Consider the following 26,533-nt stretch of genomic DNA (forward strand, 5'->3'; position numbering starts at 1 on the left):
CTCAAAGAGACGTAACGTAGAACATCATAGTGAAAAATCAGAAACACGACAGTCAGCAGAATATAAAAAATACTATGCTATGGCAATGAGCGTTGGGAGCTACCGGGTGTATAACTGAAAAATGTGTCCGAGGGCAAGGTCACTTCTGGATCACCTGCCGAGGATCTCGACAAGCTGCATCATGTGTTGTTGATTAACATTAGGTGACTCCTGACAACTTCAATGACTTCAGGTGACTTTAGATGACCCAGACGTCTTCAGGTGACTTCAAATGACTTCAGAAAACTTCAGACATATTCACGTTACTTCAGCTGACTCCGGACGTCTATCAGTTGACACCTGACGTGTTGTGGTGACTACGGCTGACGTCAAGGGACTCCAGCTGACTTTAAGTAAGTTACTTCGAGTACCTTTAGCTCACTCATGACATCTACAGGTGCCTTGAGGAGACCTTTGGTGACTCCAGATGTCTTCAAGTGCCCTCAGACATGTTCAGGTGACTTCAAAAACTTCAGCCGTCTTCATGTGACCTCAGTTGACTCCAGGCGTCTTACGGCGACTTCAAGTGACTTTAGGTTACTCAGAACATCTTCAGGTAACTTGAAGTTACTGCCGACGTCATCATATGACACCAGATGTCTTCATGCGACTCGAAATGACGTCATGTGAGTGCCGATGAGATGAGACATCTTTGTGCGACTTCAAGCGACTTTAGATCTCCTGAGGTGATTTCGATTGACTTCAGGTGACTCGAGACGTCTTCAGGGTGACTCCAGCTCACTACAAGTGACTTCGAGTAAATTCAGGTGACTCCTGACATCCTCAGGTGGCTTCAGGTGACTTTAGGTAATTTCATATGACACCAGACGTCTTCACTTGACTCCAGATATGTTCAGGTGCCTTGAGGTGACATCAGGGTCCCGAAGTAGTGAAAACTTGAAAACGCGAGAGTTAGTGCACTATAGAAAAAGTATTTGGCTACGGCAAAGAGCATTGCCTGCAACTGGAAGAGTTTTTAGTTGACACAGATCTAGCGTAAAAAGAAAGCTGTCCTTTATCACATTCTAAGGTTACATCCTTTCTTACGGGTAACTGAAAAGCCCTAGCGAATAATTATTCTCCAGAACAGGTTCTGTACGAGCATTGCTTGCGTTGGTTCCTGACTCTCGGGTAACATTCGCTGAGAAGAACTGCAATAGCATGTCTAGCCAGGAAATCCCATTCTGGGCATGGACGTTCAAGCTGTAGACTATACAGATGCCAGAAGCAAGGAATTTTTGCATGTTTCTTCATCAGTGAGATATGTCTTAGAAAAAACTTAAACACCTCCACATTATCTATAATTGTCCCGTCTGGGATGCGAAGCACGAATCACTTGCCCGATAACGTCTATACTAGACCACTTCGAATAATCATACATCTGCCCAACTAGGAACAATTTCGGATGCGCTTTCGAAGAGAGCTACTAGGCGTTGATTTCATGGTTCCCATAGCTAACATATTTTCCGAAAGATCGTCTAACAAATTTGCACGCTATAGACAAGTATGTTGTCTAAACTGCAGTTCTCCTTGTGTCTGTATTCTTTTCAATGTGGCACCAAATCCTTTCCTGAAAGATCTATTTTTGAAGCTCAAAACACCGTCGTCGTTTCTTCCAGAAAATTCCCAATTTGTGTGTGTTTGATCGGTGCTTGGGTAGCCTAGTGGTTTGAGGCACGCACATGCCGGAGACTACTTGTGTCGGTAAGGGTCGAGATCTCGTGGTGGGTGAGGTTCTGGGTGCAACTAAGAGGTCTGGGATTTCCCCTCCGACTAAGGAAACTCGGCGATGAGCGCGTGGTACTACCTAGTTAGCTGCCACTCCCAAGCCATGTTTTGAACTCTATTTCAAACTGATACCAGTAGTTTTGCATCTGAGCAAGCACGAACCGACTGTTCAGGAGGCTGTATCGAGACTTCAATTAAGCTGGGGTCCTTCTCAGAACAAAGTAATTAGGATAAAACAAGAAAATTTACATTAATTTGTGTTGGAAAAAATTTCGTCCGAAATTCGAAAAAATGTGTCCGAGGACAAGGTCACTTCTGGATCACCCGGCGTCGGGAACTTGGCGCCCCCATCGCCTGGCAGCAGCAGGCGCAGTCGCCGCAGTCGGCAGTCGCCGCAGTCGCCTGGCAGTCGCCGCAGGAGGGAGACCCCCACGTATAGCTGTGCGTGGCTTTCCTGTGTCTGGGGAAAGGGGGATCCTGGTGGTTGAGCGGACCCGGAGGTTGTTTAGGACCCTTTGGGGCCCCTCCGGAAAAGCAACACACCGCTTTGGCCCCTGCTTCCCATAGTCGGGTGGTTCTGGAAGGCCCGGCCAGGATTATTCAGCTAGTCGCCGTCTCCCTTTTCTTTAATTTCTCTTCCTTGGTCTCCTTCCTTCTCTTCTTTTCCTCTTTTCACCTTCTTTGGCGGCAAGGGTCAACCTTGGGCAGTCCTTTCACTCTCCAGAAGCTGCACTAGGGTATAGTGCCGAGGCAAGTGTTAGTGTGCAGGGCACACTCCCTCAGTTGGGCTCGATGGTGGGCGACACACCTGCTGCATTGAACATACCTCTATATTTTTATGGATACTACAAACTCCAAAAGATCTGATCGGCACCTAAAACAGAGCCGCACCGAGGAACGATCACTGAATTTTTTCGACATAAGTTCTCCAGAGCCATGGTTTGCAAAATTCCTGATCATCCACTCAGACATCGAACCAAAACCATATTATAAAGTATCTCCAGTTTATAGTGGCAAGGTCACTTGAACAGGTGATCGGAAAGTCCTTTCAGGCAAAGTTGAGTACAGGGGATATTCAGGTCGAAGTAGATAACAAGACACAAAGTACAGCACTCCAGTCATTAAAGAACATCGGAACGATACCAGTGTCCATCACAGCACATCGTACACTCAACACTGTCAAAGGAGTCATCTCTGAAGATGAGCTTATCGAATGCACAGAATCGAAGGTTGAGGAGGGGTTGAAAGACCAAGGTGTTGTCTCCGCAAAACGAATAGTCATGCGAAGAGATGGCAAGGAAATTGCCACAAAACATATTGTCCTTTCTTTCAAACTGCACACACTTCCTTCAAGCATCAAAGCCGGTTATGTGAACTGTCATGTAAGACCATTTATCCCTAATCCTCGCCGTGGTTTCAAGTGCCAGCGTTTTGGCCACAGTTCTCACTTGTGTCGAGGACACCTGGTGTGTCCCAAATGTGCAGGAAAAGAACACGCTCCTGAGTCATGCACTAATGACTTCCATTGCGCGAACTGTGACGGTGGCCACCCAGTATATTCTCGGGCCTGTCCACGTTGGAAAGAGGAAAAACAGATACTGAAAATCAAGACAGACCAGAACATATCTTACTAAGCAGCAAGAGCAGAGCTCGAGTTTCACAAAAAAGGTAGCTTTTCCGACGGGGTGCGCAGGGGAGTGGCCTGTTTTCCGGGTCCTGAGCCTCCACTCGACACTTCTCAACAGAAAGCTGGTGACACTCAGGTGTCCCCTGCTATAACGGAGGCCAGCCGTCCAACTGGCCACAAAGAAACCGCCACGGCCTGCTCAAAGGTCGATGGCGTACAGTCGATTTGGGACGGGGGCGTAAAAGCCACCTCCCAAAAGGGCTTGCAAAGCATAGAGGCAGATGATGACGACAGAATGTCGCAAAAGTCATCATCAAGCCTCCCTGATATACAAGGTAAAGAAAAAAGGAAAAATGCAGAGGAAGAGGTTCAAAGACAGGCGAACTGCAGAAGCAACCCCTGCGAAGGGTCCAACCTCCCTAAATGGAACAGGTGTTTCTTAGTCGGCGTAACCAAGTGCTGCGCTCCATTCTCCTTCTCTTTGGAGTAGTCATTATTATGAACCACTTCCTCCAGTGGAATTGCCGTGGTTTGTTTTCAAACCTGGATGATGTTCATGATCTTTTCGATAGTTACAATGCAGCATGCTTTTGTCTCCAGGAAACTTACTTGAATAGAAGCGCCCCAACTCCTTTACGCAGACACAGCATATTTCGAAAGGATCGAAATGATACAAATCGCTAATCCGGTGGTGTGGCGATTGTCACACGAGCATCCATTCCAGCCAAGGCAGTTAATCTTGCTACAGATTTGGAGGCTGTCACGGTGTATGTGTGCCTCGACAGAATAGTCACCATTTGCTCCATTTATCTGCCGCCAACAGCAAGCATTACAGAAAAGGACATACAAGATTTATGCAGCCAACTACCAACCCTTTTCATTCTCTTAGGCGATTTTAACGCGCACAATCCCCTCTGGGGTAGTACAAGGACTGATTGTCGGGGCAAGATGTTAGAGAAATTTTTGCTCTCATCATCCATCTGTCTTTTGAATACAGGGGCACCTACATATGTACATTCCACTACACAGTCCTTCTCATCATTAGATTTATCCCTGTGTAGCCCATCTCTTTTCGGGGTTCTAGAGTGGTCAGTGAAAGAGAATCCATTGGGAATGATCACTTTCCAGTGGCATTGAAATATCTGCCTCAAGTAGATATCTTGACAACGTGTTCTCCTAGGTGGAAACTGGAGCAAGCCGACTGGACCACTTTTTCTGAAAAATGCGACCTGTCTTTAGTCCCTGTTGATAGGATGACAACTGACGAAGCAAACCATGTCATTACCAGTGTCATCCTTGACGCAGCAACACAATGTATTCCCGTAACTTCTGGTCGTTTGCCAAAGCGACCGAAACCTTGGTGGAACAAGGAGTGCGAGGGAACACGAAAAGCCCAAAATCGTGCGTGGGGTAGATTTCGAAGATACCCCACGAGTGAAAACCTCCCTCTCTTTAAAAAGGCGAGAGCCAAGGCCAGGTGGACGCGCAAGCAAGCAAAGAGGTCCTCTTGGCGCAGTTTTGTGTCTTCCCTATCTTCTAACACACCTTCTAAACTTATTTGGGATCGCCTTCATAAGATCAGAGGTGTACACATGAGCCGCGCTACCCCTCTTTTAGTAGTGAATGGTCAGCCATGTGAAAGCCTACAGGAACAAGCCAACGTTCTCGGTGAGCATTTTGAAAGCGTTTCCTCCTCCTGCAACTACAGCAGTGAGTTTCTTAATTTAAAGAGTAGTGCAGAGAAGAGGAAAATTCCAATGCATTCTGGAGACAATCTTATGTATAAGCAACCTTTCACGAAAATAGAGCTTCATAATTCCTTAAAGTGTACAAAAGGAACTTCACCAGGCCCAGACAGGGTGATGTATTCTATGTTGAGACATCTGTCTGATGCATCTAAACAGGTTTTACTCAAATTTTTTAACCAAGTTTGGACCCAGTGTGCGTTACCCTAAGCCTGGAAAATTTCAACTGTAATTCCTCTGTTAAAATCCGGAAAGGAACCTTCAAGCCCGGCCAGTTATCGACCAATCGCTCTCACGAGCTGCATCGGCAAAACGTTTGAGCGTATGGTCAATGCTCGGCTGGTCCATTTCCTAGAGGAGAACAAATGTCTTTCTCAACTGCAGTGTGGTTTTCGCGCGGGTTGTTCCACAATTGACCACCTCGTACGAGGAGAAACAATGATCCGTGAAGCCTTCGTCCGTAGACAGCACTGCCTGTCGGTGTTCTTCGATCTTGAAAAGGCGTATGACACCGCTTGGCGGTATGGTATCCTACAAGACATGTACTCTTTTGGGATTAGGGGACGCCTTCTTAGGTGTATAACAAACTTCCTCCAAAACAGGACATTTCGAGTACGGCTTGGAACAACACTATCCCGTCCCTTCATCCAAGAGAACGGGGTGCCGCAGGAATGCGTCCTTAGCGTCACCCTGTTCCTCGTGAAAATCAATTCAGTAACTAGCATGATCCCACCCACCGTATCTTATTCATTGTACGTGGATGACATTCAGGTTCCTTTCTCTTCCACGAATCTAGCATCATGTGAGCGACAGGTGCAACTAACTTTAAATAAGCTTCCAAAATGGTCCCATGAGAATGGATTCAAGTTCTCACATGAGAATACGGTATGCGTTCACTTCTCGAGGGTCAGAGGACTGTTTCCTCCACCTACTCTTAAGTTGAACGGACAGAACCTCACTATTAAAAGCGAACACAAATTACAAATTTCTTGGGGTCATCCTTGATAGCAAACTGACATTCTCATCACACATCAAGAACCTTAAAACTAAATGCATTAAGTCCCTAAACCTTTTGAAGGTGCTGTCCCACAAATCTTGGGGGCCGATCATGACACTCTACATAGGATCTATGTGTCCACATTGCTGTCTAGACTGGACTATGGATGTGTTGTTTTTGGGTCTGCTCGGAAATCTGTCCTGAAGATATTAGACCCGGTGCATCACCAGGGACTGCGTCTGATAACTGGTGCTTTCCGCACGTCGCCAGTGGAAAGCCTATATGTTGAGAGCAATGAATGGTCGCTGGAAAGAAGAATATTTTACTTATCTGTTTCATATTCCTTGAGGGTAAAAGGGTATCCCAATAACCCAGCCATTTCCTCTGTTGAAGGCACACGTTTCAAGCAGCTCTTTCTTAATAAGCCCAGCGTTGTCCCCCCATTTAGCATGCGTGTTCTTCAGGGATGCGAGGATTACAATTTCCCACATAATGATTTCACCGTAGTACAGGCTAGTCCACGGGTCCTGCCCTGGCAATCTCCTCCATGTTTTAATCGTTCTCTGTCTATATTCAAGAAACATGACACACCACCCGTTGTGCTCCAGCAGGAGTTAGAGTCCCTTGAAGAAAGTCTCGGGCAACACAGAGCTTTTTACACTGACGGTTCCAAAACACGCAACTCAGTCTCATGCGCAATGGTAACCGATGGACGCACACAGTCATATCGTCTACCTCACTTGCTCTCAGTTTTTAATGCCGAAGTATACGGAATAATCCTCGCACTGAACCGTAGGTCGGCATTTTTAGAAATATTAATTCAACATCATCATGTCCGGCCTAGCCCATAGTCCATAACATCACATCACCATCACAGCCCATCACATCATAACCCATCATTCGACATCACCATCACAGCCCATCACATCATAACTCATCACTCAACATCACAATCACGGCTCATCATGTCATAACCCATCATTCAACATCAGCATCACAGCTCATCACATCATTACCCATCATTCAACATCAACATCACAACTCATCACATCATTAGCCATCATTCACAGCCCATCACATCATTACCCATCATTGGACATCACAGCACATCACATCATTACTTATCATCGGCGGCATCGGCATCGGCATTACTTATTATCACAATTAATTTGGCATTGAATCGAAGAACTTCTAAAAAAGAAATATCCTCTCTATGCGATTCCTCTGGGAACCTTATCACTGATAAGCGAGATATCGCTGAAATATTTAACGAGCACTTTGTTAACAGTGTTATCAGCTGTCAACATGATGGTTACGGGTTAGAATTGATGCTCCCTCGTCGTAATCCAAATTCTTTCTTCCTTGCTCCAGTTAACGCCATGGAATTAGAAAACATAATTAAAAACCTAAAAGATACAAGATCTGCTGGAGATGATGGTATTCCGGTTTCTATTGTGAAAAGGTATAAACACCTACTCTCCAGTCCACTAACAAAGTTGATCAATCACGTGTTCGCGGAAGGCGTGTTTCCTGGGCAGTTGAAAATTGCAAAGGTCACTCCTGATTTTAAGAAGGGTGACAAGTTATTAGTTGACAATTTTCGTCCAATATCGTTACTCTCAATTTTTAGTAAGATTGTTGAGAAAACCATTCTAACCAGGCTTCAAGAATTCTTTATGCGAGAAAATTTGCTCTCGATTTCACAGTATGGCTTCACAAAAAAGAAGTCTACAGAAATTGCTTTGGTGGATATAGTTGAATACCTGAAACAAAACATTGATAACAAAATTCTAACCCAGGGTATCTTCATCGATCTAACAAAAGCATTCGACCTAATTGATCATACAATTTTATTAGAGAAGCTTGAGTGCTATGGAATTCGTGGTCCTCCGCTCGACTTTTTGCGAAATTATTTAATGGGTAGAAAGCAGTGTGTCATAATTGATAATGATTACTCATCTTTAAAAAAATGTTACGTGTGGCGTACCACAAGGCTCTATTCTGGGCCCATTCTTGTTCCTAGTGTATGTCAACGATCTCGTCGAGGTACTTTCAACCACTACCATATTATATGCGGACGACACAAACATATTTGTTGATGGCATGTCAATAAATGAAATTTTTGAAAAGGCAAACCTAGTTCTTAACAGGCTTTCTCAATGGATGGCGACAAATAAGCTGAAAGTTAATTTAAAAAAGTCGTGTTATATGGTCTTTCACCCAAGGCAGAGGAGGATTGCTCATCAAAATCTTGACATTAGCTACTGTGGCACTCGGCTACAAGCAGTAGATACAGTAAAATTCTTAGGGTTATATCTAGACCCGTGTTTAACATTTCAACCTCATATAAATTTCGTTCGAAAAAAAATCTCACAAGGGTTGTTTGCGTTGTCCCGCCTAAAATATTTAGTTCCTATCAGCGTATCGTTAAATGTTTATTTCGCTCTCATTCATAGTCATATCTCTTATTGTATCGAAGCATATGGTATTACATACAAATCAAATTTTACGCCGCTGTATCTGCCTCAGAAAAAAACTTTGAGAATTATAATGGGTCTTTCACCATTTGACTCAATTACCTTCGCCTTTCAATTTCTTAATGTTAAAGATGTTTTCTCATTACTCGAGTACAAGTGTCTTCTCTTGATGTATAAACTTCTTCATAACATGGTTAAATCCTCATTAATCTCGATTAGTTATTGCACAGGCCCGTATACGTTAAGGAATAACGATTATTGTATTCAACTTCCTCGTCCACGTTCTAATTATGGTTTACATTCATTTAGATATTTCGCAGGCAAAAATTGGAATGAACTTGCATCTGAGGTTAAAAAAGCGACTAGCCTTCATATTTTTAGAAATATGCTCTCAAGCAAGATGTGAGCTAACATATTTTTGTCGTGACTGACACTGTTTCTTCATGTAGGACTGTACTTACAATGTTGTTACTTTTGTTTTGCTCATCTATGTATTTCATTTGTATGCACATTTAGCATTACATCAGATTTGCGGGACCGCAATACAGGTTCGCCTAGCGGTCCTACCAAATAACTTGTACACACTGATGGATCAATAAAATCTCTCTCTCTCTCTCTCTCATTTGACATCATAGCCCTTAACATCATTACTCATTATTCAACATCACAGCCCATGATATCATAGGTCAGAATTCAACTTCAGAACTCGTTCTGAGTTCAACTTCGTTGTGTATGATGGACTTTGAATCTGAACTGCAGGGACCGGTTATGAGACTGAGGGCCTTGTATACTGCGCATGGTTGCGCTTCGGCGACGACTTGGCTTTGGGGCTTCGGTGACCGTGCGTCCCGGCTCCTGGGCAGATGTCATCTTTTGGGTGGCGGCCGTTTACAGTGACGTTAGTAAATTAAACAGGTGTTGTGTTTGTATTGTCGCAGTGGTGGGCGGGGCTTGGCGGGGCACCCGCCCACTTCCCGGAGCGAGCCTTGGCGGGGCGGGGTGGCGATAGGGTTGTACTGAAAGCGTGAATGCAAATACCAGGTGCGTAGGGTGAGGACGTGGCAGCTGGTATGCCGCTGTCCTCCTAGTTTGCGGGTTGTTGCGCAACGCGCCGATCGACTGCTGATATTGTTACATTAGAAAAGGCATGGCAGGTCTTGGCCTTGGCATCCGGTGCCTTTATGGTGACAAGTTTCTTGGCGCTGCACGGCTGCTGATAGAGCTGGCATATTTTCCGTTTTCTGCTACATATGTGGAAGGTGGCGGTTTTGTGGAGAGAGGCGGGAGGGGTGGTGAAACTGCTCGTCGGTGTTCGGTAGTCGGTTACGCTGCATCGGGGAATGACCGGAATCCTATGATGGAAAGAGGCATGTGCCAATAGAGGGTACAGGGGAGTATCGTGACTTCGCCCCTGTTTTTCTGCCTGCGTTGAGATTTCCTTTTTTTTCTTTTCCCAGTCGAGAGGTTTCGACGTGCTGCCGTTTCAACTGGGACTTTTAAACTGGGCTGTTTGAACTGGGGGTGCATTGCAAATATCTAGCAGTGAAACTGCGGATTTTCAGGCAAATGCATCTTTGTTTTCTCGTTCTCTCTCTCTCGATATAGTGCCGTATCTCTACGATAGAAGCACGTTGGTCATGGTTCGGGGCCGATTAGTAGATTCTATAGTGCGTATAAATGGATGTTTCGTACTTTACGGCATATACGGAAAGTACTCGCACAGCGCGTATTTTGGGATATTGCCATCTGCTCCAATTGCCTTTATGTGTGTGCGGGCGCGCGTGTGTATGTGGATGTGTGCGCGCGCGCGTGTGTATGTCTTGCTGTATTTCCAGATGCGGTTTAAGCAGCATGGTGTCTGAGTCTGGTGGACCGTACTCTGCTTCTTCGCTTTCTGTATACAGCTAGGAAAATTACCGCGTTCGCATTTCAATCTGCACTGCCGGCCTCAGTTGCTCTGTTGGTAACGTGTTCACTTGCTTTGCTCATGATCGCGAGTTCAATCCTGGCCGAGAATGGTAGCAATGTGGGAGCGATAAACATTGCTTCCAGAAACGGTGTGTTAAAGATTGCTTTGGCACATCTAAAGTACCCCGGGTGGTCGAAATTATCAGTACCCTACCATGCTGTACGTGAAGCATCTCTTCACACAAATGGGCTAACTTACGATGCGCGTAAATTTACTCCAATTATATTATTATTCAATATGCACTGTAGTACGGTGCAAAAAGCAGACGATGTCTGTGGTGCATGCCTTCTTTGTTGTATACCTTCACACCAAAAACGATCCAAAACAATACTTACATTAACAATTATAATGCATATTTTGAGGTGCATAGTTGCATGCATACTTCTGCAGAGTTTTTAGTGCATATTTATGAGCACTCCTTTATTGGTTATCGACGGGTCGCTGTTCATGTATAACTGAATCTCCCAGCTGAATGTGTGAACACGGTGGCATCCTTTTGCAACAGGTAATGGAATAGGCCTTGTCTTGTGGATTTTCGCTCCGCTGTGTGCACTGGCGAACTACCTCAAGTGCTGAAATAATCTTCTAAATCATTCAGTGCTTTCACACGTCAAGCGTCCTGGATCAACTGGTCGCACCAGTGCACATACGTGCCCATTTTTTACTTTCTACTTTTGACATATTTTCAGATGTCATAATAAAAACCTCTGAGCACCCGCACAGTCCGCAACGTCCGCCTCCAGAAAAAGAGGTGGTAGGCGATAGCACGCTTGCCTCCCCTGGCACTTTCCCCCTCCCCCTGGAAAAAAATCCTGGAAGCGCCCATGGGCAGCCGTGATTGCTGAAACGGCCGACACGTCTCTCCACTCCGCTTCCCATCCACGCAGCACTGCACTGGGTTCTGCATTCAACCGCTCACAGTCGGCTTCAACCGGCGTGAACCCTCTTTGGCGGCATGTTTTGTGCATCCGCTAGTTCGGCGGTACGCGGGCATTCTTTCCCTCTGAGCTCTGATACCGAAGGGCTTTCTCGGCTTGAAGCATCGTTGGTTTGGTTTGATATCGTCTATACGACGTGGGCCGAACAACGTGAATATCATGTGAGTCACACTCTATGCTAAACGTGGCTGAAACCTGGAAGAAACGCGCGCACCCATGCGCAGTTCCTTTGGGATCGTCGTAGTGATCTGTGATCGTATTCCAGAACCGGGGAGTATCAAAAACTCGACGGCGCTTGAAAGGTCAGGACGGACAACGGTATCGGCAGTTCGAAGTGTCTGAAGTGTCTATATACCGATTCCATTGCCACGAAGTGTTTAAATGTCCAGGCGTGAGAGCACACTGTACGTGAGGCCGAATCGTTCTACAGGTATTTTCTTTTATATTCGTCTCTCTTGCAGTAACTTCGTTGACGTGTCGAATACAGTTCACCGACCATACCTGCGGACCATCACAGTCGTCACTTTGTTTCCTATTCTGTACTAGACCTGTAAGGCTGTTCCGACAGTAAACTATTTTAACCGTCGTACTCAGGAACAAAAGACAAGTTCGGACAACAAGACCACAAAAACAAAATTGTGTGCAATGAAACATTGGGGCTGCGTCCCGAAGCTGTTTAGCATAATATACTGGGTTGTCGGCTGTACGTGTGCAGAGTACGTGTGGTTATAAACCTAAATTATGCAACCCAGTTTAATGCCACATTCCCCTGGACAATTTTTCATTTATGCTTGCATTCTGCGTTTGCAAAAATTGCGAAAATCATAAGGCGGAAGCGTGGTATGCTCTGGTTGCCCAAAACGATGTCGGGCAATTGATGCGGTCATTTTGTTCACGTGGCAGTGACTTTCCCCGAGTTCATACTGCACAATACCCGTCCCATTTTTTCATGTACCCGCTCATTCGCCGAGGCACCAGGAATGGTTCATTGCCAGCTGTAATAAAAAGAAAAGGAAGGAGTGTTAAAAGACTGATTTCATAACCGACTGATAAGCCCGAACGCGCCGCTTCTTTATGCTCTGGAACCAACCTCCACAACGCACCTGCTCTGAAGCGATGCAAACCAAACAACGCGAGAACGCCAAGGTCAACCCTCATTTTCTGTCTCTTACGGATGACATCCAAGTGCAGCACCACAGAGTCCCCAACTCTAAATACAACGCAGAACGGCAAACCCTTCCCCTCCCACATATGACACATCAGATATAACAGCACGCCGCTCTTAATGCTGGAGCCATCCCAATAACACCACACCTGCTCTGAGGCGACGCAAAACTAAGAGCGCGAGCGCGCCAAGGTCAGCCCACCTCCCCTGCTCCTTGTTATTCATCCAAGTTCAGCTCCGCCCAAACGACCGAGACCCCGACTCCAAAGCCTGAACATAACGGTGAACTGCAAACTCCCCTCTCCCTCCCACCCACCAGCCAGCAAGGTCAGACATACAACTGAAACCTTCCCGCCACTACCGTTAAGCTCAGATTATCACAGGGCACGAGAACAGATACGCTGAAAATGGGGTACCTTATTCATGTCTAGTCATGCATACTTGCAATGCTTACTCTATGGGCAGTTGTATGCACCCAATCAACCACTCACGACTAATATCAACCCCACAACCTAAACCGCAGATTTCAACTTGAAAAACCCATCGCAGGGTCTTCAAATTCAATGTCTCATCTTCGCACATAAATCAACATCAAACTCAGCATCAAATAATTGCCCGTCACTCAACATTACTGTCCCCATCACATCATTGCTCATAATTCAACATAAAATTCAAATTTGCATCACATCATTGCCCATCATTCAACATCAAACTCAACATAACATCACATCATTGAATCATTCAACATCAAACTCAACATCACATCACATCATTGCCCATCATTCAACATCAAACTCAACATCACATAACATCATTGCCCATCATTCAACTTCGCTCAACATCACATAACATAGTGGTCTATAACAAGTGGTCTATACTAGACCACTTCGAATAATCATACATCTGCCCAACTAGGAACAATTTCGGATGCGCTTTCGAAGAGAGCTACTAGGCGTTGATTTCATGGCTCCCATAGCTAACATATTTTCCGAAAGATCGTCTAACAAATTTGCACGCTATAGACAAGTATGTTGTCTAAACTGCAGTTCTCCTTGTGTCTGCATTACTTTCAATGGGGCACCAAATCCTTTCCTGAAAGATCTATTTTTGAAGCTCAAAACACCGTCGTCGTTTCTTTCAGAAAATTCCCAATTTGTGTGTGTTTTATCGGTGCTTGGGTAGCCTAGTGGTTTGAGGCACGCACATGCCGGAGACTACTTGTGTCGGTAAGGGTCGAGATCTCGTGGTGGGTGAGGTTCTGGGTGCAACTAAGAGGTCTGGGATTTCCCCTCCGACTAAGGAAACTCGGCGATGAGCGCGTGGTACTACCTAGTTAGCTGCCACTCCCAAGCCATGTTTTGAACTCTATTTCAAACTGATACCAGTAGTTTTGCATCTGAGCAAGCACGAACCGACTGTTCAGGAGGCTGTATCGAGACTTCAATTAAACTGGGGTCCTTCTCAGAACAAAGTAATTGGGATAAAACAAGAAAATTTACATTAATTTGTGTTGGAAAAAAATTTCGTCTTGTGCGGGATTTGAACTGCCGATCTTCAAAGAAGGTCAGTTTTCCATTTTTTGATTATCATACCAGAAGTTCAATAGGGTTTATGCACAAGAGCATCCTGATACAGTTTGACTCAAAGAGACGTAACGTAGAACATCATAGTGAAAAATCAGAAACACGACAGTCAGCAGAATATAAAAAATACTATGCTATGGCAATGCGCGTTGGGAGCTACCGGGTGTATAACTGAAAAATGTGTCCGAGGGCAAGGTCACTTCTGGATCACCTGCCGAGGATCTCGACAAGCTGCATCATGTGTTGTTGATTAACATTAGGTGACTCCTGACAACTTCAATGACTTCAGGTGACTTTAGATGACCCAGACGTCTTCAGGTGACTTCAAATGACTTCAGAAAACTTCAGACATATTCACGTTACTTCTGCTGACTCCGGACGTCTATCAGTTGACACCTACGTGTTGTGGTGACTACGGCCGACGTCAAGGGACTCCAGCTGACTTTAAGTAAGTTACTTCGAGTACCTTTAGCTCACTCATGACATCTACAGGTGCCTTGAGGATAACTTTGGTGACTCCAGATGTCTTCAAGTGCCCTCAGACATGTTCAGGTGACTTCAAAAACTTCAGCCGTCTTCATGTGGCCTCAGTTGGCTCCGGGCGTCTTACGGCGACTTCAAGTGACTTTAGGTAACTCAGAACATCTTCAGGTAACTTGAAGTTACTGCCGACGTCATCATATGACACCAGATGTCTTCAGGCGACTCGGAATGACGTCATGTGACTGCCGATGAGGTGAGACATCTTTGTGCGACTTCAAGTGACTTTAGATCTCCTGAGGTGATTTCGGGTTACTTCAGGTGACTCCAGACGTCTTCAGGGTGACTCCACCTCACTACAAGTGACTTCGAGTAAATTCAGGTGACTCCTGACATCCTCAGGTGGCTTCAGGTGACTTTAGGTAATTTCATATGACACCAGACGTCTTCACTTGACTTCAGATATCTTCAGGTGCCTTGAGGTGACATCAAGCTCCCGACGTAGTGAAAACTTAAAAACGCGAGAGTTAGTGCAGTATCGAAAAAGTATTTGGCTACGGCAAAGAGCGTTTCCTGCAATTGGAAGAGTTTTTACTTGACACAGATCTGGCGTAAAAAGAAAGCTGTTCTTTATCACATTCTAAGGTTACATCCTTGCTTACGGGCAACTGAAAAGCCCTAGAGAATAATTATTCTCCAGAACAGGTTCTGTACGAGCATTGCTTGCGTTGGTTCCTGACTCTCGGGTAACATTCGCTGAGAAGAACTGCAATAGCATATATAGCCAGGAAATCCCATTCTGGGCATGGACGTTCAAGCTGTAGACTATACAGAAGCCAGAAGCAAGGGATTTTTGCATGTTTCTTCATGAGTGAGATATATCTAAGAAAAACTTAAACACCTCCACATAATCTATAATTGTCCCGTCTGGGATGCGAAGCACAGATCACTTGCTCCTGTGACTCCTCTGGCTACCTGCCAACGGGCCGCCGACATACTACCCCCGCCATGCTGAGCAGAGTTGACCCAATGCTCTCTTTCCGCATGCCAGCGCATATCTCTCATCAAGACGCTTCATAACTTCATCGAATGCGCGTCGACGTGGACTTCACAGCAAAGTGGTGCTACAGCTTGAGACAAATTAAATCTGCCCACTGCTGTCACTGCGGTGCTGCTCAAGATGTCGACCGGGCCGTCCGCTCTCCGTCACAAAATTGCTTGGCCCCTGGCCGCATCCAGCTCGCCAACGCTCATCAAGGCTCTCTTCGCCTTTTTGGACGCCACAGGACTTCGATCCTCATTGTAGCGGGACCCATTCCTTCATTCCCTGCTTCACCTCCAGCAACGGGGTAGAGTATCACCACCGGCGATGTAACTCCCCACCCATCATCCTGAAATAAAGTATTTGTTGTGTCTTTATCTGTTTGAGTGAAATAGAAGCATGTTACCACCGACCTTAAAAAGACGTTTTAGTGTATTCCTTGATGCCCACCCGGCGTTTGACCGTATAAAATCCACTTTGCAATCACGGGAAATCTCGCTTGTTCCGGTGTCAGCGGAGCCACGGCTTCATGTCGAGGCCTGGGGTACCCAAAGGCGGAGTTCTGGTTCTGGCCCCTTTGCCTTTCAACATTGTCATGCTTGATGTTCAGAATGTACTTACTACGACCGGCAAAGTGACTATGTAAGGGTAAGGTGTGGCAAGATGAGACAGAAATTTGAATTTAGCATGAAATTTTTATTTTTCGTGTGTTAAAAAAATCGCCATGTGCGTATTCTCAGGGGTTTAGAGCTTTTGAGCTTAAATTGATGAACGGATATAACCGGTTTAAAATAACCACACAACAAGAAATTTAAAAACTGCAGATTGTCTCAAACACACAAACCGAGCACCAGAAGTCTGATGCGTCGTTGGTCGCTTGCTTTTGCGTGCGCCTCTGTTTTGCTGCAAATATCCTAGGAAACAGGAAAAGTTGCTGGAAAATCGTAGGCAATATGCAAAAAATAGATCCCTGGAGAACAAATATAAAGCCACATAATAGCTCACTTATCAGTTTCTAAATTACGTGAAATTTAAATTACATTAAATTGTCGTGTCTTGCCCCGTGCATCTCATCGGATGCATTATTTTTTTCTACTGAACAACAGATATCCAAGAGCGCCCACATTTTGCATGTATCTACATGAAAGAATAAAGGCCTGTATTTACTTGCTCTTCGGGCACAGAAAACTGCTTACGATCTTTCTAGAGTTTGTGATGAAAGAATGAGTGTCCCAAGTCGACGATGTTGCTTCTTGGGGCTCCACGTCTCGATATGGGAACAAAAATAGCCTTGCATGTGCATCGTAAATACGAATATAATATGTTTGTTTATTTGTTTACAATACTGTTGGTCCAGCTTTGGATCGTTACAGGAACTTCACTCACTGTTCACTCGCTACGCTGATGCCTACCACTTCGTTCTGCGCGTTGGCCGCCCGGCGGCGCCAATCTTTTCTGAAATGGCGGATTATGATGGTCGCCCAGCGGCATGCGCATAGGTACGCCATTTTTATGGTTTGACGGACAGCGTCGTACACAGCTACACAGTACACAGATGGCTAAATTTCTGCTGTGATATTTTAATGTAACCTGGAGGCTGCGAGGGACTCATACTGCACCCAGTCCGTGGCAACATCTAATGTTGCCGTGCTGTTACCAGTGCCACTGAGACATTAAACGTTGCTGATGGTCAGCTACACTAATATCCTAAATAATTGAACGTTGCGAACAAGAAATTCAAAAATGCAGATTGCGTCATTTTGCCCTGACCCTCGGGGCAATACGAGACATCGCGTGCGGCTAGATGAGGCACGCCGTGATAATGGACTATGCAAATTAGTTTTTGCAATCCAAGCTTTCAAAGTAAAGCCCGTAGGCCCCTGGGCAAACCTCCTTAAGTCCGCCGCTCATATGATGTGCAATAAAACCACACAGAACCCGGTGCTATTTTGCTCCACCGTTCTTTGCAAACAAGGCACCGGCAGCATGATGTGTCTTGTGTGACCTGTCTTGTGACTTACATTGACAGAGTAAGCCTTTGGAACGCTGCTGCACAGATGACAAGACAAAGGACTACAGAAAATCGCACCTTTTTTGGGGGTCTTTAGATTTCAGGCAGAAGTAATCGATTTTTCCCTCTTCAACGCAAACACCAATCCGGATAATACTCATGTGCAATAAAGCGGACATGCAGAGCCACCTATGAGTGAAGTTTCAAGCGCATGGAGCAACGAGTCTGAGACAGGCGGCGTCCAGCAAAAATGTCGCATCTTGGCTGCTCCTGCGTATATGCTGGTAAACCATGGAGTCAGAATAGAAGTCCCGCGCCGAAAGCCGTAGCGAGAGAGGGCACGGAAGAATATTAGTAACTCTTTATGAGGTTCAAGCGAGGATAATGATGAAATTTTCAGTAAATTCTGTCGTTTCTGTAGAGCATCCGTTTTCATCTGCAGACCTCCTGCTCAGTGGACTGGCTATTGGATTGTAATTTTGACAACCAGTTGTTCTTGCGAGCTGTGACGTCAAGGTGTCTTGAAGGTAAGTATTTAGTACTACTCTTAGACACTTTACAAGATTGGGTATTTAGTACTCTACTCGGACTGAACCACCCTATTCAGTCTCACCAACACTGACGTCGAGGTATCTTGAAGGTAACGAGTTACTTTCAAAAGTATTTAGTAATATTCTAACTTGGACAATTTTACAGATTGGGTTGTTGAGGTAGAGACAAACACAGCCGGAAGGGTCAACGGAGGGTGTCTACTCTGGGCTGTCTGGCCCCGAACTAAGAGGAAAAGAACAACGGCTCGCGGGCCGAAGGTTTGGCGCGAGAATTGAACCGGTGGTCGTGAACCACTTCATCGTCGTCTGCTACATCACCCCCCACTGGAGACAGCGGAAAGCTGTCTGACCACGTGACAGTCTTGACGGAACGGGTCAAAGATGGTGGTGGAGGGCTGGAGTCACAGTGGTTGAATCGGAGAAGGTCGGAGGTGGGCGGTGCTTCAATGCAGGCTGGCTTGAGCCGTCCACCCTGATTGTGTCTTCGTTGCCGTTGACGCGGTAGTTCTTGCCGGAGCGTTCGATAACCGTGTGGGGACTGGAGTATGGAGGAACGAGGGACTTCCGGACGTCGTCAGTGCGGATGAACACATGCGTCGCCGTAGAAAGATCCAGCGGGACGAAAGGGGTGTAAGAGGATGAAGTACGTGGGGGAACCGGGCGCAGTGTGCGGAAGAAGTGTGTAGTTGTAGAACAAACAGGCATGTGTCAGGCTGGCCGAGGATATCGGCGACTACAACCCAGGTCGGACTTGAATGCAGCACATGGGTCGAGTAGGACCAGCGGAATGTTAGCGGCCCAGTCCTCGCGGTCTTCTGATGCCATGAGGGCAGTCTTCAGGTGGCGGTGAAAATGCTCCAGGACACCATAGGATGCAGGGTGCGTATGCGGGAGGTGCCAAGGAGCCGTGCGAAAGCAGAGAATAAGTTCCTCTCAAATTGGCGAACTCTGTCGGTGGTAACCTGGGAGGGTATTCGGAAACGGGCAACCCATGTTGCTATGAACGTGGCAGCGACGGTTTCGGCAGACATGTCGGGCATCGGGCAGGCTTCGGGCCACCGGGTGCATCGGTCCACTGCTTTGAACAGATAGCGGAAACCAGACGACGGCGGAAGGGGACCGATGATGACGATGTGCACAAGATCGAAACGGCTGTACGGGAGGCCAAATTGCTGGTGCTGCAATTTTGTATGCCGATGCACCTTGGATCGCTGGCAGGGGTTGCACGAACGGGCCCAAGCTCGTACGTCGGGGTTGATAGAGGGCCAAACAAAACGAGCGGTCACCATGCGCTGGGTGGCACAAATACCGGTGTGGGCCCGGTTGTGGACTGCAGCAAAGGCCGTGCACCGGTAGGGCGCCGTTACGAAAGGCCTAGGCTTTGCCCGAGTACTGTCGCAACAGATGGTCAAGTGAGAGCCGTGTATGGGGAGGTCGGTGAACCTGAGCGAGGATGTACCACGCCGATGAAGCTGCAGAAGTTCGTCGCCAGTGGCCTGTGCAGCAGCTATGGCATCGGGAATAAGCGGCTGGACGATGGGAGAGACGCTCGCAATCCGGCTAAGGGCGTATGCAGGAGAGTTTGCGGTTTCGGGGACGTGCTGAATGTCCGCGCAAAACTCTGCGAGATAGGCCAGGTGCCGGATTTCCTGTGGCGAGTAGCGGCTGCTCGCCGACCGGAATGCGTGCGTAAGCGGCTTGTGGTCCGTTAGGATGGTGAATAGCCGACCCTCGAGAAATTGGCGGAAGTGGCGCATCGCAAGATAGGCTAGCAGTTCGCGGCCGAGAGTACTGTAATTCTCCTCCGCCGGCTTGAGGACCTTGGAGAAGGAAGCAACTGGTTCCCAAGCCTCATTGATCTACTGCTGAAGTACTGCACCGGCAGCAATGCCTGACGCGTCGACCATCAGGGACGTGGGGGCGCCAAGCTTGGGATGGGAAAGCATGGTACAGCGGGCGAGGTCGGTAATGACTTGAGTGAATGCGGCATCGGCATCTGGACTCCACTGAAGGGCGGACGAAGGGGTTTTGTGCCCGGCGAGGAGGGTGTCCAAAGGGCGCACAGTCTCGGCACAGTGGGGTATAAAACGCCTATAGAAATTGACGAGGCCGAGGAAACGGCGTAACTGGTGCAAGGAATGCGGGCGAGAAAAGTTGGTGATCGTCTCTACCTTGCTCTCGAGCGGAGCAATGCCTTCGGTTGCCACCTTGTGGCCCAGAAATTTGGTAGATGAGACGCCGAACACGCATCTCTCCACGTTGACCACAATTCCATGGGCGGCCAGTCGTTCGAAGAGCAGCCAAACGTGCCGTTCGTGTTCTTCTGCCATCGAGCTTGCCACCAAGAGATCGTCGATGTAAGCAAAGATGAAGGGTTGCCCACGAACCACGCAGTCAATGAATCGCTGGAATGTTTGAGCCGCGTTGCGCAAGCCAACAGACATGCGCGGGAACTCAAATAGACCAAAAGGGGTGGTGATTGCGGTTTTCTTGACGTCCTCGGCTGCGACCGGGATGTGATGGTAGGCCTTCATCAGGTCAATCTTGCTGTAGCAGGCGGTGCCGTGCAAGCTAACCGTGAAGGCGAGGTAGTGGGTAGTGATTCAGAACGGTGGTAAGATTCAGAGCGCGGTAATCGCCGCATGGGCGTTAGTCACCCGTCTTCTTTGGGGCCATGTGCAACGGCGATGACCAGCCACTTGAGAAAGGCCGGGCTACACCAATAGCGAGCATGTGGTCGAACTCCGCGCGCGCAATCTTAAACGTCTCCGGGGCGAGGCGACGAGGCAGCGCGAAAACTGGGGTGCCGGAGGTCTTGATGTAGTGAACTACGCGGTGACTGACAGGCTTCGACCAATCAGGTGCTTGCGTAAGTGTGGGAAATTCACGCAGGATGGCAGCGTTCGGTGACAGCAAGGCAGAAATGGTCGTGAGCGTCGGAGATGGAACGTCACTAGCGGAGAAAGCTCGGACAGAGAGGCTCGTGGACAAGTCTACGAGGCGCTTCCGCGCTACGTCGACCGTAAGGCGGAAATTCTGAAGGATGTCCGCCCCCAAGATTGTTCTGTTGACGGCCGCTACGAGGAAGAGCCATGGGAAATTTCGGTGCAGCCCAAGCTTCAGCGTAAGGGACGCCTGGTGGTAGACCAGAATGCCGGTTTTGTACACGGCAGTGAGGTGGAAAAGGGGCTTGCGTCGCCGGTCATGAGCGTTTGTACACTGAGCGGTAGCACACTGACTTCGGCGCCGGTATCGACGAAAACCCTGCCCCTGACGTGGGTCGGTGACGAAGTAGAGACGGCTGCATGAAGCGTCGGAGACGGCCGTAGCCGTTAGCGGTCCCTGGAAAAGTTTCCCTGCCAGGAGCAGGGACATCTACATCTTCGGGCATTGGAGCCGAAACGGCGATGGTAGTGGCAAGGGCCAGCTTCTTGGTCGGGGCAATGAAATCGCGGAGAGCGCTGACAGAACCGGACCGGAAACGACGTCGGTCAGATGATGATGATTATTCAGGGTTTTATGGCGCACGGACAACTAAGGTCATAGTGCGTCAAAGCTAACGTCGCTCAGAGCTCCGACGGCGCGACCGAAGGGGAGTCGGGTGAATCGGAGAGCCAGCCCCACCAGGGCGGATAGGCGGGTGAAATCCTCACGAAGCTGCACAACTTGATCGAGTGCGCTGGCGAACTGTGGCGGTGGAACACTGGGGTGTGAGGTGGGAGCTTGGGTGGTACGCAAAGGAACTTCGGCGGTGCTGAGTGCGGCGCTCGTAACGGCGGCGATGTGCGGGGCGGACACCTCCATTATATTGCCAGTGCCGCCGCCAATTGGGGACGCGCCAAGTCGGAGGCTGTGGCCAGTATCATCTGAACGTTGGTGGGAAGGCGCTGGAGGAAAAGCTCCTTCAAGAGAGCATGGACGAAGGTCGGCGCGAGCTCACCGAGTAAGGCTTGCATGTCGCGCAGAAACTGACTTGGTCTGCGGTCGCCCAGTTCTTCTGCGGTTAGGAGTTGATGTATCTCCTTATGCGGTTAGGAGTTATGTATGTATTTGCGCTCGGACGCAGTCGTTCGGTCGAGGATGGCCGCCTTCAAAGAGCCGTACGGATCAACAGCTGGCGGAGCGGCAAGGACGTCAGCGATCTGGGCGGCGACGTCTGGCGGAAGCACGCACACGACGTGGCGGAACTTCGTCAGCTGGTTGGTGACGTTTGCCAGGGAAAACTGGCACTCAAGTTGGAGGACTGTGGGGTTCTGCGACCAGAAGGGAGGCACAGCCGGAAGACACAGCCGGAAGGGTCAAACTCTGGGCTGTCTGGCTACGAACTAATAGGAAAAGAACAAGGGCTCGCAGGACGAAGGTTTGACGCGAGAATTGAACCGGTGGTCTAGGACAACTTCATCGTCGTCTGCTACAGGTTACTTAGCGCTCTACTCAAACTGGACCTCCCTATTGAGTGTCACAAACACTTTCTGTGCTACACATAGAGCCGTTGCGCCGTGAAACGATAAGAAATGGAAGGACCCCGATTGAAAAAATCACCAGCATTATTCTGGTGTTTCCTGATGTTCCTGGCGTTAACGCTAGACTCTTTTGGTGTTTGTAATGTGCACATCAAAAATTTCTGGCGTGACACCAAGGTGATTCTGGTGCTGTCGAGTTCTTCTGATGTCAACACCAGAGTGGACTACTACGACACCAGAATGATTCTGGTGCCTTCTAGAATGCTTGGTGTGCGCACTAGACAGACGTAGTGTTTTAATGTGACCGTTAGAGCGGTCTGGTGTGGTTCACAGACACCAGACATACAGGCGCCAAAGTACGAGCACTACACGTTGTTACCATGAAAACCGCTATTTACAATGATCATGAGTTCCTTAGCGCAACTTCTTTTACAAAGGAATGATAATTCGCATCGCAAATAATTCCCCCGAGTGTCGAAATTGACACGCTTTGCGGCTTTCATTCGAGTTTGAAAACGAAACTTTACGCTCTCATTGTCACATAAGACAGCGCCAGCGCCATCGTCATTAGTGTCTATTTTGAACTCAACGGGCTGGTCGAGGTGGTTGAGGTAGCGTTTCGTACTGGTTTTCAATATGAAAACTTCGCACGAATGTGAAGAACTTTGAGTATGTGTTTCTGAAGTTCTGTATTATATGTCGTAGTTTGCTTTCCAACCTGTGCACAAGTGGAAGTATGAGAAAATACAAGAGATGCATTCGGGGTAGATGTGACGACTGGTCATTGGTGTGACGTCTTTGAATGTGCGTTTTGTCCGGCATCATGTGAACTGATTATTCATGGGATATGGACTACAAGAAGAGAGGACGGAAAATGACTGAAGAGTTGATCGAGTATGCTTTTGTAAATTATAACTGTGTCGCATGTGATGTATTCACACTCGTAGAAGGAATAACATTGCTGCTTTTTGTACTTTTATATTGTGGAGTGCATACTAACTGTGTATCATCAGTGGTAGCAGTAATACAGACAGTTTTGTTACACGTGCTAGTCTGTTTCTATTTCTGATTCTCAGTATACTATATGCAAATAATTAGTTTAGGCTGCTAACAGCTGGAACATCTTTGCAGTAGAAAGAAACCTGTGATATCTTGTTGTATTGTTGACTGGTTTGATGAGTCGCTAACATTAATGAGTACATCCCAAACAGCCTTAGTACCGGAATAACGAGCAGACCATGTTGGTTGAATGTTGTACATTCATGTATGCATGTCAGGATCCCGTCGTGGTGTTTTATGATGCTCGACTATTGAACATTATGCTGTTTCACGCATTCGATACCGTGAGGTACTTGGCTCTTCAGCGTCCTCACGAGGCTCTGAAAGCTGTGCATAATTTTGAACGCTTAGAGAAAAACAAACAGGACAGCACTAACACAGTGTTCGTGCTGTGGTGCCGCGCTTGCACTATCCTGCTTTCGCTCTCTCTCACACACACACACGTCTACATCTATGCACAGCTTTTAGTCCATTGTGAGGTTCCTAACGGACCAAGTACATCACGGGATTTAACGCATGAACATCATAATGTTCAACAGTGGAGCATCACAGAACACCAGGGATCCTGGTGTGCAACACCAGAGCGCACACATCAGAGGTCCTGGTGTGGAACATCAGAGAACAGGCACTAGGAACACCAGGGAATTCTGATGCTAACATCAGAGAAGAAAGCACCAGGAATGTCCCAAATCACAGCCACCAAAAACACCAGAATGATTCTAGTGCTTTTTCAATAGGGACCACCGCACTGAACCTCATGGGTAACCAAGCAAAGCTGTTGGCGTTCGCCGAGACGTCATCTCTCAACTTCAAAAACAACCTGAAGCTGTTGTTTCAATCTGTAACTTAAATGTGCCTTTCTCCCCATTCTGCAGCATGTATAGTGCAATAAGGCATCCCAAGTACTGCTCTTAATCATTGATTGCTACATATTCTCAATTTAGTGAATTAAGAAAGCAGTTGAACACTTTTGATTTGAACAATGAAACAATTTGAACAATTTTTGAGCACTTCTGATTTTTGTATTTAGATAATTGATGCAAATAAGAAGCCCTCGTGGTCAGAGCCAATCATATCTACGTACGTCCACACCACGGAGAAACGGCTAACTACGGTATCACCAAAGACAACGAGGAACCTACAATCGATTAGGTTGGCTGTGTTTTTCGTTGTTCTGTGTTGCATTTCCTTCTTGCTTGATGATGGTCATCCTTGCTTGACCTTCATCAAGCTTGCCTATCAAGCTCAGGCTTGCCTATCATGGAATTTATCCACCAGCTAGCCTGCATTTACGCCATTCTGTCAATATACAGACTACGTAGTTAAATGATGACATCTTCGATATCACGTTTATATTAAGAGTTATCACGAGATAAAATGGAATATATGACAATTTGGCGTCTACGAGTGCTATCCGGGTAAATAGCTGATCAAACGCGACTTAAATTTTGGTACAGTAAATATATTTATACCCGTATCCACCAACTTCCTTAAACCATTGGTTTGGTGACGTCGGGTTTAAATCGATCACGTGAGACTTTCGTTCGCCAATCCTGGATCACCACCCCATGCTCTACTACGTGCTGCTGTAAAACCTATGGCACCGCTCACCGCCCGCACATAGCGAGCTTCTTGCACGGCGCATGCGCATTTCGCTAGAGTCTGCCAGAAGCGGTGGTGACTGATAGGCCTAATCTCCGATTCACGAAAAATTTTTCATCAAATCTTGGGTAAGTTTTGATTGATATAGTTACTCGAAGCGCACAGGTGGTGGATTTTATCGCAATAGGACGAATATTTGCTTCAAGTATTCCATTTCGATCATCCACCCAAGCTACTTAAACCGGTGGTTCAAGACCCATGCACTTGAATGGGACGTCGGTCTAACTACGCTACAACCGCGAACGTGTGTGTTGCAAAAGCTATCGTAGAGTGGTTGCGGTAGGTGATATTGCACTAATTCGAAGTCTGACTGGTGTCAAAATTAATCAGAATCATTTTAAATGCACGGCTAGTAAAGAAAAGCGGCGTAACGCTTGACCGTGCGCACGGAATGCTGCAGTTGTTTTTAGAAGGCGCTATTGCGAACTCTTGCATAGTAAACGTAAAAAACATCGTGAAAGTGTGGTCAAAGAAAGTGACATCGCCAATCGACATGTGCCAGGATAAAATCCAGATACCTATCCAATTGACGGAGATATCGTGTGGATGGACGAACGTCAATGTGCATCTACGAAAACAAAGTATAATAGTGCTGGCGCTTATTATGAGTGTCATCTCCTGTGATACGCACTGTAAGCACCCCGGTCATTGTACAGTAAGAGCAAAAACATACTAGATGGTTGTTGCGAGCTCCGACGGAGAAGTTGAGCAGCGTTATCCACAGGCATGTTTATCAACCATCCCAGTATATCTCACCTCTTCGCAGCGTATCTAATCTCCAGAGACATTTAACCTTGCAATAGGACTTATCATAAAGTGCATTAGCGTCTTGCGGCTGGTGGGTGGGTACTATCGAGGCGTGCAGATATTGCATGTTGTTGCACTACACTGAACACGAAATTTGAGCAGGTTCTGGGTTCCCAGATTATGAAAATACTGGAGCACAAGCGAATGAGGTCCCCATTTTCCCTGGATTCACATGCAAGCATAGATGAAA

At 47.1% G+C, this 26,533-nt stretch overlaps 1 protein-coding gene across 1 annotated transcript; it reads right to left on the bottom strand.

The window, feature by feature from the left end:
- Positions 1–19,188: 19,188 nt before the first annotated feature.
- Positions 19,189–20,109, bottom strand: LOC135400396 (uncharacterized). Its single transcript, XM_064632239.1, has one exon. The coding sequence runs from the start codon at positions 20,107–20,109 to the stop codon at positions 19,189–19,191; it is 921 nt and encodes a 306-aa protein (XP_064488309.1).
- Between the last annotated feature and the right edge of the window lie 6,424 nt (positions 20,110–26,533).

Source organism: Ornithodoros turicata, chromosome 7 (genome assembly GCF_037126465.1).
Source record: "Ornithodoros turicata isolate Travis chromosome 7, ASM3712646v1, whole genome shotgun sequence".
NCBI lineage: Eukaryota > Metazoa > Arthropoda > Arachnida > Ixodida > Argasidae > Ornithodoros > Ornithodoros turicata.